Consider the following 13,429-nt stretch of genomic DNA (forward strand, 5'->3'; position numbering starts at 1 on the left):
AATTCTTCTGTTGTACTGACAAGTTTTTGTCTGGTGTCAAACAGAATATACGACTGTTTCATGTAGCATAGTCTACATGGAATGACAAAACAATCATGGATTATATATTTATATAATAGATAAAGTGAGTAATCAACAATCCCTCTTTTTTTTTTTTTTTTTTTTTTTTTTTCCAAACTCACGGTTTTAATTCTATTTAGTTGAATTTTGGGAGTTTCAGGTTCCGTTTAAAAAGAAAAACAAATAGGTTTTTTTTTTTGAATAACTGCATTTCAGTGCCCACTCTTTATCAGCTTGCCATATTATTTCATACGCTAACATGGTATTATAATTATTGCCTTAACAAGTGAAATCATTCCCCACCAATTAAAGAATGTGTTGAATGCTGTAGTTAGATTGTTGAACCTGACAACATGAAATATGAAGTCAAAGGATGATTTATTTTGAGCAAATTCTTAAATAATACATGAAACTATTCGACTCATGGTCACTTTCTTTTTTTTTTTTTTTTTCTCTAAAATTGGGAGTGCAATTAATAGAATACCCATGAAAATCTTCCTTTACACACATGGATTCCAGTAATTAGTACTCAATAAATAAAACTCATATTTGATATGAATTTTATTTTCTTTAGAATTTAATTGAATAAGTATAAAAAAAAATACTTTAACTTGTTATTGTGATCCTTGATTTAAAAAAAAAATACCAAGAAATGTGTATAACCTGGTTATTTAGATGTAGTGAGTTGGAACAAGTGTATGTTGAGAAAGCTTAGTGTTATTCAATTCAAGTTGAGGATGATTTGGATTCTATTATACTAATTCTGCATGCATTTGATTTCCTTGTCCACCATAAGATGACTAATTAACCATGATTATTGAATAAACATGTCCCAAAATTAAGAACCTCAAACTCTATCTCGAGAATAAGAAGCTGAGGGAAAATAAGAAAACCCACTTAAAGCAACTAGAAATTCAATGGAAGAGAAATGAGGATCTGCAGAGTGGGCAGGTAAACTGATGACAATGGAGCCACTTGTCAATGCAATCCAAATGGAAGACATGTTTACAACTTGAGAGCTGGGTGACTAAATCTTCAGACCTAAAATCCACCAGGCAAATGGAGCACATATCACTATGACTCATCTTCTGCAAGTCCTCAAACCTGGCAGCTGGAGGGAGGCAAGGCAGGACAATGCGTGACGACGACGACGACGACGAGACATAGGAGGATTGCCCATATAATAATGTATTCAGGAAACTGAGAAGACTCTGCTTTAGCTGATGAAGTGGAACGAGAATACAAGTGTAGAACACAATTGTAGCCATGCAAATGTGAGATTTCGAACACATCATTGGGATCATTTCGCCTGATTTTAACTCCACTTTCTTTCTTCTTCTTATTTTTTTGTTGGTGTATGTGATGAAACTAAGTAAAATAGGAAAGTGTTTTCTGCTGTGGTAGAGAGGGTTGAAGATGAAGGGGAAGATCTCTAATTGTGTATATATATAAGCAGCGAGCCACCTTGTTTACAGAAAATAAATAAATTAAGTCAATGATTAATTTTAATTAATTAATCAGTTAGCAATGGAATGAATGTATTGACTTTCGGCAGGGAACTTCTTAATTAATTAGAATACAAGTATATTTTAATTGAAGACGGTTTTTTTTTTTTTTCTTAAAAAAAAAAGTTAAAGAAATGTGCCCGGAAGGGAAGGGCCGGCGCCGACCCCACACATTATCCTAGTCCTCGTTTCATATTTTAAATTTGGTCATTTAAAAAAAAAAAAACTCGATTGACTTGAAATTTTTAAGTAATAACAATTTTCAACACACATCAGAAGAATTGAATCTTTCAATTACTATGCTTTCAAATATGAAAATTTTGATATTAAAAACCAATTAAATTGAAATAAATTCTTATAAAATATTGTAATATTCCACTCCCAGTGCAGATATAAGCTCAAATGACCAGGGAAATAGGCACGAACTATCTAGAGCTGATTTCAGTTGATATAAATGTGTCCACACCAACATGAAGCATTTGAGGTTTGACTAAGGAAACAATGTAGAAGAAAATTAATTAATACCGACCAAATCCCAAAGATCTTGTAAAGGATAAAATATTGGCTGCTGAGTTGGTTTAAGCTCTTCCCATGAGGATGGATATATACCTCTTCATTTTGCAGCCCTATAATAAACAATAACCACCCACGTGCTACGCATAATACTAATCCTCTTTTCCTAGGTTGTTTCCATTGCAAATCTCTTACCTGCAGAAACAACAATGACCAAATGCCTTGTATTGGCGACATAGCAGTCCAATGGATGCCTATGAGTTCTAAGTTACAGAGTTCATATTTCCTTCATCAATTTTCCGGAGTGCCAAAAACAAAATGCATAGTAAGTCTATGAAAAGCAGGAGGTCATATGAAGACCCACTTTCCTTTGTTGGATTTGCAAAATTTTAAACTACCAACTAATCACAACGGAATGCAGGTGTTAAAAGTATAACTACACAATCTTTTAGCACTTCATTTCATGTACGTGTCACAGTCTAGAGTGCCTCAATTTGTAAAATATGATGGTTGAAGTTCATAACAAAAACATGCAGAAGGATCGTTAGGGTTCTTTGTTTTCTCAATCAAGCAACCTATCTAACTAGAAGAACATGCATCTATGAAGATTAAAACTTGGCAGCACAGTTAGGCGCAAGCATTCGATTGAACTGAATTGAAATCAAAAAATTGAAAAACCAAAATTCATATTTTAAGCAACCGAACCAAATCAAATTACAGGACATAACCAAACTGAATCAAATGAAATAAATCAGTTCGGATCAGTTCAGTCTATTGGCTCTGAGTTCCACAATCAACAGCACACACGTTTACCCACAGAAAAGCAGGGTAATCAAGCAAAAAAACTTCAAGAATCAACTAAATTACCCAGTGAAATAAAAAACAACACATTATACAAAAAGCCAAACCATCGTGAGACACATATCATCCAAAACAAATCCATTGCTAGTTGCATTGCATACCAAGGAATCAACAAGATGTTTCATGCTTGGAGTTAAATCTGGAGATTGAATCTAGTGAGTGGGATGCAGCCTTGGTCTCTTGGATATTGCTACCTTCATCGCATAAGACATCAAAGCCAGTTACTTGATATAGACCAATGGCTACAATGATGAAGAGATTTGGAGGAATGCTGAAGGCCACGGCAACGAAGATGAAGAGATATGGAGGAGCCAATGATAAGGGCGAAGAAGAAGAAGAAGAAGAAGAGGGCCAGTCAGAGGCACGCTAGACGCATAGTGAGTGAAGTTTGAGGAAAAAGAAAGGAGCAGGAAGAATTGATGGGTGAGAGAGATAAGAATGAATGAACACAGACAACTGAAGGTTGAGCTAGGGCTAGGGTTTCTTTAAGATTATATATACGGGTTTTATTAGATTTTTTCATTGATTTCGGTTCATTAATCGAAAACCTAAATTAGTAACAAAAATCAAATCGAATGGACCATATAACCAAACTGAAATTTTCAGTTTGATTCACTCTGGTTTGGTTTCTGATTTAAACTAAAAACTGCTCAGCCCTTAGCACTACGATGTCCCATAAGCTTCAACAAGAAGGAAGAGCATTTTGACATAAGACCAGCGACAAACCTTCTTCATAAGGAACATTTTGCGTATGGGAATTATGTCAAAGCAAAGGAAAACCAGCTTAACATAGGAATGATAGTAGCAACCTAGCCAGCCATACATGTGCATGTGCTCTTCTGAAGGGTGGATTCAGACTTCTGATTAGCAGTTGTAGCTTTTCAAACTAAATGTTTGAATGCAAAGTTAGATGACTATGTAAAGCTCAAGAAGCACTATTACTCCATCATGAATTTCAGATTGCTGCACTGAATAATGCACAGAAAACCCTTTTAAATGCTTTTCAAATAAGGCTTGGGATGGAAAACTATATTTAGCAAAGCAAAACATAACAACAAATAGTAATTAAAATCAACATGCACCATGAACAAGCCAAGCATACATATACACAGGTGAACACAAATAATTGTTTTAAATTAAGTGTGGTTTAGTAGAATAGGTAGAAGAAAGCTTAGAGAACATAAAAGAACTGTAGGATAGCACAGATTCACTACCTCAAGCAATCACCTCACCAGAGAATGTAGATAAACCAACCAACTAAAGTTCAGGCCTGCTTGGGCACTAACGTTAGGCTCCAAAGCACTTCAGGAATTCCAATACAGATTTTTCCTCAAGTCAGAGCATTTAGATGCTATGTCTAAGGTTCCAATAGAATTCATTTCACTTCCAACAAAATGCAGGAATTTCTTTGGTCATGCTTAAACATGTTATATCACTTTGTAAATCCACAATGCTGGTATCCAAACCTAAACAAGCACCAAAAAAAATTCTGGATTTGAAGAAAATTTGAAACATTGTTTGTTAGATTGCATATCGCAGGTCAATTGGACCAGAAAAAATAAAAAAAATAAAAAAAAAATGGATAAACCAGGACATGTGACAGCTTCTGGTGCAAAGTTACTCCAAAGGAGTTGACACCTTAATTTTTAAGGAGAAAATCACAAGTGTTTTCATGCAGCTTTCTACATGTCTTGAAAGAATAATGCCTCCAATGCCCTCTCCTACATATGAATCAACAAATTCAATATTTTCATTATCAAATTACATATAACACAAGCATAGAGAAAAGAACATTCATGAAATTAACATCGGACAGAAACAGGTTGTCACTAATAAAAAGAAACTGATATATCTCTATGCATTATGTATATGTTAAAGAATGACTAACCATCCATCGCAGAGTGTTAAATGCATTACAATGACGACCACGACTGCACATTCTCAATAATGGCTCATACTCCAGTTAAATTCTCAATAATACCATTAACCTATCATTTGTAAATGGATAAGAAACTGAAGGTGAAAAAAAAAAAGCCACAGGCTCGTTGATAAGGATGAATACTCTTTGAATGCCATATCTGGCTCATACTCTTGCTAAATTCTCAGTTATCATTAACCTATCATTTGTACATGGATAAGAAATTGAAGGGGGCCAAAATAGAAAAAGCCGGCTCGTTGATGAAGATGAAAACTCTTTGAATGCTATCTCAAGAAAACCTTTGTAGGCAAGTCCATGGAGAAAATCAAGGAAACAGAGTACAAGCAGAACATAAAACACTTACAAGGTGTAATAGCACTAGATAAACAATAGAACGGTAATCAAAAGGGCTTCGGTGAGGGTTTCTTGCCAAATATAGCTTCCCAAAGTGAAGAAGATAATGGTGCATTTTTATCCAAGAACTCTCTTATCGTTTTGTCATTAAGGAAAAATCCCTTTTGCCGCAAAGCAGCAATAACCCTCTGGGCTTCCTCAACGCCCTTCTCTCTACATAACCCATCAACCAAACCCACAAAGGTAGTGACGTTGGGAGAATGACCAGCTTCCAACATTTGGAAGGAGAAATCAACAGCATCATCAAGGTGCTTACATTTATACAATCCCTGAATCAAGACTGTGTAACTGAAAGCATTAGGAGGTATGCCAACATCAAGCATTTTCCTGAAAATCCTCTTGGCATCATCGAGCTTGTGGGCCTTGCAAAACCCATCAACAACAGCAGTGTAAACAACAACATCCGGAATGGTACCCTTCTCGCGCATTAAGCCAAACAGTTTCATAGCTTCCTGGACGAGGCCATCTTTGCAAAGCCCATCGAGCATGGCTACAGCATTAGGGATAAGCCCAGTTTCCTTCATCTTCTTGAAGATGTCATCGGCTTCTGGAGGAGGCGAATCGCTGTTTTTTTCTTCTTTAATGTTAGTCGTAGCACTAGCAGCAGCAGGATCGTTAGGTAGGGGGATTTCGCTCTCCTTGTTTCTGTCAAGGCGAAGCTTGAATTTCTCGAGAAAAGCATCATCCGATGGCTGGTGTTGATGTTGATATTGATTCGTATTCCTAGGCGAGCCAGAAAGCTTGGCATTTCTGGGTCCTCTAGGAGTAGGGTGAGACTGAGACTGAGGATTGTATGAGGGCCTCTGGCCTCTCTCGCCTCTTAAGGGTCTATTTGGTATGGGGTTTGGCGGATTCTGGACTTCTCTTGCACCATTATCTTCATCATTGGAATTGAAATTGGAACCGAAACCAGTTGCCGGCTCTCGCATGTAGCTGAAACGGCGTAGATTCTCTGACACGAAGCGAGCAAACTGGGGATGAGGCTTCACTTTGATCAGCTTCAATGCTCGACCGTGCGATGACGCCATTGTTTAATAGATTGAAGGAATGGATCCTGCTTCTGCACTATCTGATTTCAATTTAGATTACCACCGATTAATGGGTTTTGGAGGGAATTAGGGTTTTAGCCACAAGGAGCCCAAAACGAAACTCATTTGCTTGCGCTTAAGGGCAGGCAGTACTGTACGAGGGTATTTTGGTCTTTTCTTAACCAAATAAAGGAATTCACACAGCAAATAGGATAACATCGGCGGCTCTGGTGGAAGACAGATAAGGCTTTTTCTACTTGCTGTTGATTACCCAAATTTTCCATTGTTACGGACCTTATGCTTCTGGTTATTCCCAATAGAAAGCTCTTTGCTTTTGCTCGCTCCCTAGGTAATTCTCTTCTTCCTTATATATTGGTGAATCCCTTTTCTTTTTCAATGAGCATTTCATAGTTCATGCTAGTTTGACATCAATTACTCTTTCTTGCACTATTTTCTTCGTGTTTATCTTCATGGGTATGTGTATATTGTGGTAATTGGTTGCGCTGATCTGAGATTAATGAACAAATGATTAGCAAACTTGAATTTTATGTCATTGAGGATTCTGTTATTTGGCGATATTTTCTTTCTTCATGTTTACTTCTTTCACATATTACTATTTGATTTCTTGCCTGAGTTGCCTCTTAATGCACATGTTCATAGCATTTGCTTATCTGAGCCATTTTTTCATTTAATGTAGTTGTGATTCTCGAGATAATTGGTGTTCTAATTCTCTCTTAAGTTCACAAGTTCAGGCACAGCTTGACCTTGATTTGCATTTCTCCCTCAGGCAATATGGAACTGGCCAGTACTTCAAATGCTGGTAGCATTTTGTGGTTCTTCAGGGATAGAGGTTTTGATGATAAGAGTATTCATGAAATGTTCAGAAAGTGCAAGCGCCTAGAGGGCATTCAAAAGGAAAGAGCATCTGAAAATTGGTCTTACCTGAAAAGTATTGGCATTCAAGAGAGAAGGCTTCCTTACGTTATTTCAAAGTGCCCCAAAATCCTTACTCTGGACCTCAATGAGAAGCTCGTCCCAATGGTTGAATGCCTTGCTACACTAGCGAACAAACGAGCTGAAGTTGCTTCTGCCATAACTAAGTTCCCTCACATACTTTCTCATAGTGTAGAAGAGAAGCTTTGCCCACTTTTGGCATTCTTTCAGGCACTGGGTGTTCCTGAAAAGCAACTGGGCAAGATCATATTTCTCAACCCAAGGCTTATCAGTTACAGCATTAATTCCAAGCTAACTGAGATTGTCGACTTTCTTGCTGGTCTTGGACTTAACAAAGATGGAATGATTGGCAAAGTCCTGGTGAAACACCCCTTCATAATGGGTTATAGCGTCGACAAAAGACTACGTCCTACTTTGGAGTTTATGAAGTCCGTTGGCCTGACAGATATGAATCTTCAAACTGTGGTCATGAACTTCCCTGAAGTTTTGTGTAGAGATGTGAACAAGATCCTGCGGCCCAATCTTACTTATCTAAGGAGATGTGGATTTGAGGATAGACAAATAGCTGCGATTGTGACTGGTTATCCTCCTATTCTGATCAAGAGTATTAAAAATTCGTTGGAACCTAGGATGAAATTTTTGGTAGAAGTAATGGGGAGACAAATTGATGAAGCAGCCGACTATCCCAGCTTCTTTCAGCACAGCTTGAAGAAGATTGTGGAGTCAAGATACAAACTTTTGAAACAGAAAAATGTAGAATGTAGCTTGAGTGAGATGCTGGATTGTAATCAAAAGAAGTTCTTAATGAAGTTTGGTTCGCTTAAGGGTGTTCCTGAGATTAGTTAGTTTGTTATTACAGTCTAGATAGATTACCTTGAAATTTGCTTTTAATGAAGTTTGTTGTGAGATTAATTTGTTCTCAATGAAGTTCGGTTTGCTTTAAGGATGTCCACACATCACTGGAATTGCAATCAATTTTCTTTTTAAAGGAAGAGGAAAGACGAGAATCAAAGATAATTGATGGTCATCTGATTTCTTGTGAAATTTGGTTACTTCAAAAAATAAAGGAAAAAAAAATAGATGACATGGTTGGATTCATGCTTCTAAATTGTTGGTGAATTGGGATTGATTGATTAGATTTTGGTCCAGTTATGAGCCCAAGTGGAATTTTTCTTCTTTTTCTTTTTCACACTTGCATTGTTTGAAACATTTACATATATACAGAAAGTTTTATTGAATGCATAAAAACATGCTTCTAGGCCTAGTACAAGGAACAAACTTTAGAAAAGAAAAGGAGGCTATTAGGGCCCAACATCAAGGCTATCTAAAGCCTAATACCTAATATTAGGAGGAGGGTTAGGCTCTTTGCTACCACCATTGGCCTATCTTATAATTGTAGCAATATCCCATTTTCACACAACTGTTTAACAAACACAGTCCCCTCCTAGAAATTTTATAATATTCTTTTGAAAAATTTCTCCAAAAATAAAAATTAAAGTCATGGGAAGTGTATGGAGCTTTAAAAACCCAATTAGATAAGTCGAGATTTTGATAATTATTTCATAAATTTTACAATTTGCTTTGAAATTAAAATTTATTATAAAAAATTAATTAAAAAATAAGAAAATTGGTTGTTGACCGACACGAAGGTGGGATCCATGTGCTTCTCTTCCGTTGGAATTTATAATGCACCGACACATGATTACTCTACACTTTCCATCTCAGCATCAAACCATATGTCTATACTGTACCCGTTTTCATGGCCCAATCAAAATTAATTATAAAAAAAATCATTTACTTAATATAGTTTTTATGTTGGTCTAAATAAGTTATTTGTCATTTACTTAATTTTAGGAGAAACTTAATATTTATTCAATCAATTTTATGATAATTTTGTTATTATATTTTTAAAACCCAATATTTTTTACTACATATTGATAAATTTTTTTATCAACTTTTAAAATTAAATTATTATTTATTTATTTATTTATAATTTTATTCCTTTATTTTAATAATTAATTATAATTTCATCTATCATATTCATTTGTTTTCTATTTTTTTTTCTTTTTATCACTTCTGCTTTCTCTATATTTTTGTCTTCACTAATAAAAAAAATTAAGATATAAAAACTAGCAATTGAAATTATAAAATTAAAATATTGAAAGATATGATTGCTAATAACTACAATATCTGAATATAAATAATATTTAAAAAATATTGATAGAAAAATAAATAATATTTTTAAAAAAATTATCCTATAATTTCATTATTTTTTACTTTAAAATATATAGTTAATTTTGTATTAAAATCATACGTGATTATTTATTTTTATTAGTAAAATTTATATATAATTTTTAATTATTATTTTTTAATATTTTAATTAACTAAAAAAATAAAAAATTAAACTCTTAACTTATAAATATTGCTACGTAATAATTTATATATAATTATTTATTTTTTAAAAAGAAATTGTTAATTAAAAATAATACAAATATCTGCTAGATCAGTAATATTTAAAAATGTTATAATCTCACTGTAATTTGCTAATGAAAGTAAATCACGATATATCGTTTTAAGATTTTGAAGTGCGGTGAAAAATGGGTTAAATTATATAATATATTTTTATACTTGTCATAATTTTTAATAACTTTTATTAATTATTTTTAAAATTATAAAATATTAATTTCGATCGAAATTATACAAGTCAAAATAAATTTAAGCAAAACTTTTCATCAAATTTTTTTTTAACTTATAAATGAATTTTATTTTTTAATTTTGTAAAGAACAAATAAGAAGAATAGAGGTTGTGCGCATGAGGTTGAATTAAAAAATAAATTTTGATTTAAATTCATTGATTTGTGGTGAGAATAAATAAAGTTATAAATTTTTATTTTTCATTACTGATATCAATCTTTTGCTGTTATAGATTTTTTAACTGTTGAATAAGAATTTTGTATGCTTCGTATTGATCTCTGCCTACTCTCTTCTTTACTGCTGGATTACCCTACTTTAAATTCTCTTGTTGTTGATGAAATTAGAATTATATTAGTCTTGAAATTGTATTGTAAATAATAATAATAATAATAATTAAAAAGTAGATTCTCAGGGATTAATGATTAATCTAACTTGGTAAAATAATTTTCAAAAATTATGCAAAACGTTGTAAAATTATTCTTGAAAGTAGGAAATGCTCAGAAAATGAAATTCAATGAAAAATGCTAAATATAAAATATAAATTTCATAGGAAAATATATATATATAAGTTATGGGCCACAAATTTATTTTAATGGGAAAAGGAAAAAGAGAGGAGTGTTTGGACGCGGAGACAGGTTGGAAGTGTCGGTGACTGACTGACTGCGTAATTGAGAGGTGCAAATGCGATGCCAATCATTGCCAGTCAGAATGACACTTCATTTCTCATATTTCCTTAAATTCAAATTAAAGTGAAAATGCATTATCTAACCACTATCTTCACAATAAAAAAATATAAAAAAAAATTACTAATTTAATATTTTAATGATAAAAACTTTACCTTAATAACAATAGTTATAATTTACTAGTTATTGTATATTAATTATTTAAATTACATCCTTCAATTTTTAAATTAGTTATAATTAATAATATATGGATTAAATAATAATTTATTTAATATTAATTTACAAATTTAAATATGATGTGGACATTAAGAGGGCCCCAAAGCGTCCGGTGAGACAGGAGATGTTGCTTCTCATAGCAAATTGCACCATAAGTTGTTCAAAAGGTTAGAAAATGACATATATGAACAAGAAAATGCAATTAATATTATTAATTACACAATTATATTGTAAAACAAATACAAATTAAACAATGAATAATACATAATAACAACAACAAAATAATAACAATAATGCTTTATCTCTATTACTAATGAACACTTAATTTGCACTTAACCAAACTAATTAAAATTATTGCATTATCACATTCATCAAATAACACCCAATTTCAAGATTTCACCAACTTCGTATATCTCTCTCAACTGGATCGATTTGAGCTCGATTCGGTTCGATTCCTCGGCCAACTCGATCCGGAAGCCAATAGAGGCCTCAAACTGATATAGCAGAATTACTATACACAATTGCAGACCAAAAAGCTTGACGGGCAAATATTAAGATAGAAAGAAAGAAAGAAAATGGCGGACAACAAGGAGAGAAATCCTATATTATATATAATCTCCTTTCTTGAATCTTATTGGAAGGGAAAGGTGGTTGATGATGATCTTGAGTTTGAGGGTTAGGTTCATTGAGAAATCTTGATTCCATCATCAAAATTCTTGGAGTAGCTGAAAGAATCATACCTGTAAGTTTGAGGAAGGCCAACTTTGTCGTTAGATCTCACAATCTTTCTAATCTCTGATCTAACTTTGTAGAAAACATGTCTCCAGCTTCCTTTGTTGTGGCAACCGAGAATCCTAGTTTCTTCTTCATTCATTTCGAGATCTTTAGCGAAAACAGGTTTTCTTGAGAGGATCCAAGACCAGCCCCAGTCCCACAATTTCCTGATGGAGCTGCCTGCGTATTGTCCCATTGAAGACATAGATTTGGATCGGGGGAAGGACCACGATGTTGCAGGGGAAGTAATGGGGTGGATTTTGAGGGAGAGAGAGGAGAGCCTTCGGCGGAGGCCTTGATCTTGGGAGGATGATGATGAGTCAGTGTGGGAGAGTGGGAGGCCATGGTTTGATGTGCAGGCCTTGTGGAAGGTCTGGATAATGGAGGTCATTGTGAGAGGAGGAAGAGGAAGAGGAAGAGGAAGCTAGGGTTTGTGTTGGGAGGAAGCAGAGAAATGAAGAAGAAGAAGAAGAAGAAGAAGAAGAAAGGAGAGAAAGAGGTGAAATGTAGTGTTCACAGCTCTATCACAGGCTGGTTTATTCGTTTTTTGTGCTGAGGGGTCCACCGCTCTATTCAGCATTTACATCTAAGTTTTGTCATGTGATGTTGTCTTCTTTTTCTCCTTTGAAAAACAAAAAATAATTACCTTATTCAATTCAATAACATTTCCCCTTTTTGAAAATTTTCACTATAATTATTTTATTGAAATTTATATATTTATCATTTACATTTTAATTAAAATTATATAAATTTTAATATAAATACATAGACTAATGATATTAAGTTGATTTTTTTATAAAATTAAATTTATATTAAATTATTTTTTAATTTGATCATTAGTAATTATAAATTTTTTTTAAATGAAATCATTAATATTAAATATTATTTTAATTATAAGGGTTTATCCATTTATTAATAACGGATATCCATTCCGTTTGAGTAGCTGTTCTTGGACTGGTTCTAGGGTTCCTTGTGATAGTCTGGGCCTAGTTTTTATTTTTTAATGGGAAATTTACTTTTTAGTCCCTGAGATTTAACGTAATTAATACTTCTGTCCCTCTATTTTGGCGACCCAACACTTAAGTCCCTCACTTTCTCTTCCGTCCAAATTCGTAGTCCTTCCGTCCATTTAAACCGTTTGGTCAAAGAGTCAAAAGTGAGATGTGATAATTTTTTCCAAAAATGCCCTTCTCTCCATGTGAAATCCCAGAAGAAGAAGAAAGAAGAAGAAGAAAGAAGAAGAAGAAAAAAGAAGAAGAAGAAAGAAGAAGAAGAAAGAAGAAGAAGAAGAAGAAGAAAGAAGAAGAAGAAAGAAGAAAGAAGAAAGAAGAAGAAGAAGAAGAAGAGGAAGAACTTGCAGAAGAAGGAAGAAGAAGAAGTTGCAGAAAGAAGAAAGAAGAAAGAAGAAAGAAGAAAGAAGAAAGAAGAAAGAAGAAGAAAGAAGAAGAAGAAGAAGAAAGAAGAAGAAGAAGAAGTTGCAGAAAGGGGAAGAAGAAGAAGAAGAAGAAGAAGAAGAAGAAGAAGAAAGAGGGTTAATTTTGTCAATTTACGTGTCCCAAACGGCTATTTTGGACGGAAGGACTACGAAATTGGACAGAAAAGAAAGTGAGGGACTTAAGTGTTGGGTCGCCAAAATAGAGGGACAGAAGTGTTAATTACGTTAAACCTCAGGGACTACAAAGTAATTTTCCCTTTTTTAATTGTAATCTAAGTTGCATTGTATTGTTGGGCTCAACAAACTGTTTCAATGTAAACAACTTATTTTCGAAAAAGAAAAGATTGTTCTTATACTGAGGTTCAAATAGTTGA

General features: G+C 33.7%; 3 protein-coding genes across 5 annotated transcripts; 1 reads left to right on the forward strand and 2 right to left on the reverse strand.

The window, feature by feature from the left end:
* Window positions 1-4,412: 4,412 nt before the first annotated feature.
* LOC110601822 (pentatricopeptide repeat-containing protein At4g38150) lies at window positions 4,413-6,299 on the reverse strand. The gene is made up of 2 exons (XM_021739156.2): window positions 5,222-6,299; window positions 4,413-4,660 (listed from the first exon to the last, which is right to left on the reverse strand). Exon 1 carries the CDS (start codon window positions 6,297-6,299, stop codon window positions 5,259-5,261), a length of 1,041 nt encoding a protein of 346 aa, XP_021594848.1. The 3' UTR covers window positions 4,413-4,660; window positions 5,222-5,258.
* A 197-nt stretch (window positions 6,300-6,496) lies between these two features.
* LOC110601821 (transcription termination factor MTERF6, chloroplastic/mitochondrial) lies at window positions 6,497-8,199 on the forward strand. 3 transcript variants are annotated; one of them, XM_021739155.2, is made up of 2 exons: window positions 6,497-6,648; window positions 7,052-8,199. In XM_021739155.2, the coding sequence occupies exon 2, from the start codon at window positions 7,092-7,094 to the stop codon at window positions 8,097-8,099; it is 1,008 nt and encodes a 335-aa protein (XP_021594847.1). In that variant the 5' UTR covers window positions 6,497-6,648; window positions 7,052-7,091; the 3' UTR covers window positions 8,100-8,199. The 3 variants fall into 3 exon arrangements, with proteins under 3 accessions (XP_021594847.1, XP_021594845.1, XP_021594846.1); XM_021739153.2 differs by having other exon boundaries at window positions 6,512-6,648; window positions 7,087-8,199; XM_021739154.2 differs by having other exon boundaries at window positions 6,520-6,648; window positions 6,997-8,199.
* A 2,828-nt stretch (window positions 8,200-11,027) lies between these two features.
* Window positions 11,028-12,137, reverse strand: LOC122721895. The gene has a single exon (XM_043950931.1). The coding sequence runs from the start codon at window positions 12,009-12,011 to the stop codon at window positions 11,529-11,531; it is 483 nt and encodes a 160-aa protein (XP_043806866.1). The 5' UTR covers window positions 12,012-12,137; the 3' UTR covers window positions 11,028-11,528.
* Between the last annotated feature and the right edge of the window lie 1,292 nt (window positions 12,138-13,429).

The sequence above is a fragment of the Manihot esculenta genome, chromosome 15 (assembly GCF_001659605.2).
Source record: "Manihot esculenta cultivar AM560-2 chromosome 15, M.esculenta_v8, whole genome shotgun sequence".
Classification (NCBI taxonomy): Eukaryota; Viridiplantae; Streptophyta; class Magnoliopsida; order Malpighiales; family Euphorbiaceae; genus Manihot; species Manihot esculenta.

Coding starts and splice junctions, on each gene's coding strand:
- LOC110601821 (XM_021739153.2), top strand. CDS start 6,597: ATGCTTCTGGTTATTCCCAATAGAAAGCTCTTTGCTTTTGCTCGCTCC. Junction 6,649..7,086: donor TGCTTTTGCTCGCTCCCTAG/GTAATTCTCTTC, acceptor TTTCTCCCTCAG/GCAATATGGAACTGGCCAGT.
- LOC122721895 (XM_043950931.1), bottom strand. CDS start 12,011: ATGACCTCCATTATCCAGACCTTCCACAAGGCCTGCACATCAAACCAT.
- LOC110601822 (XM_021739156.2), bottom strand. CDS start 6,299: ATGGCGTCATCGCACGGTCGAGCATTGAAGCTGATCAAAGTGAAGCCT.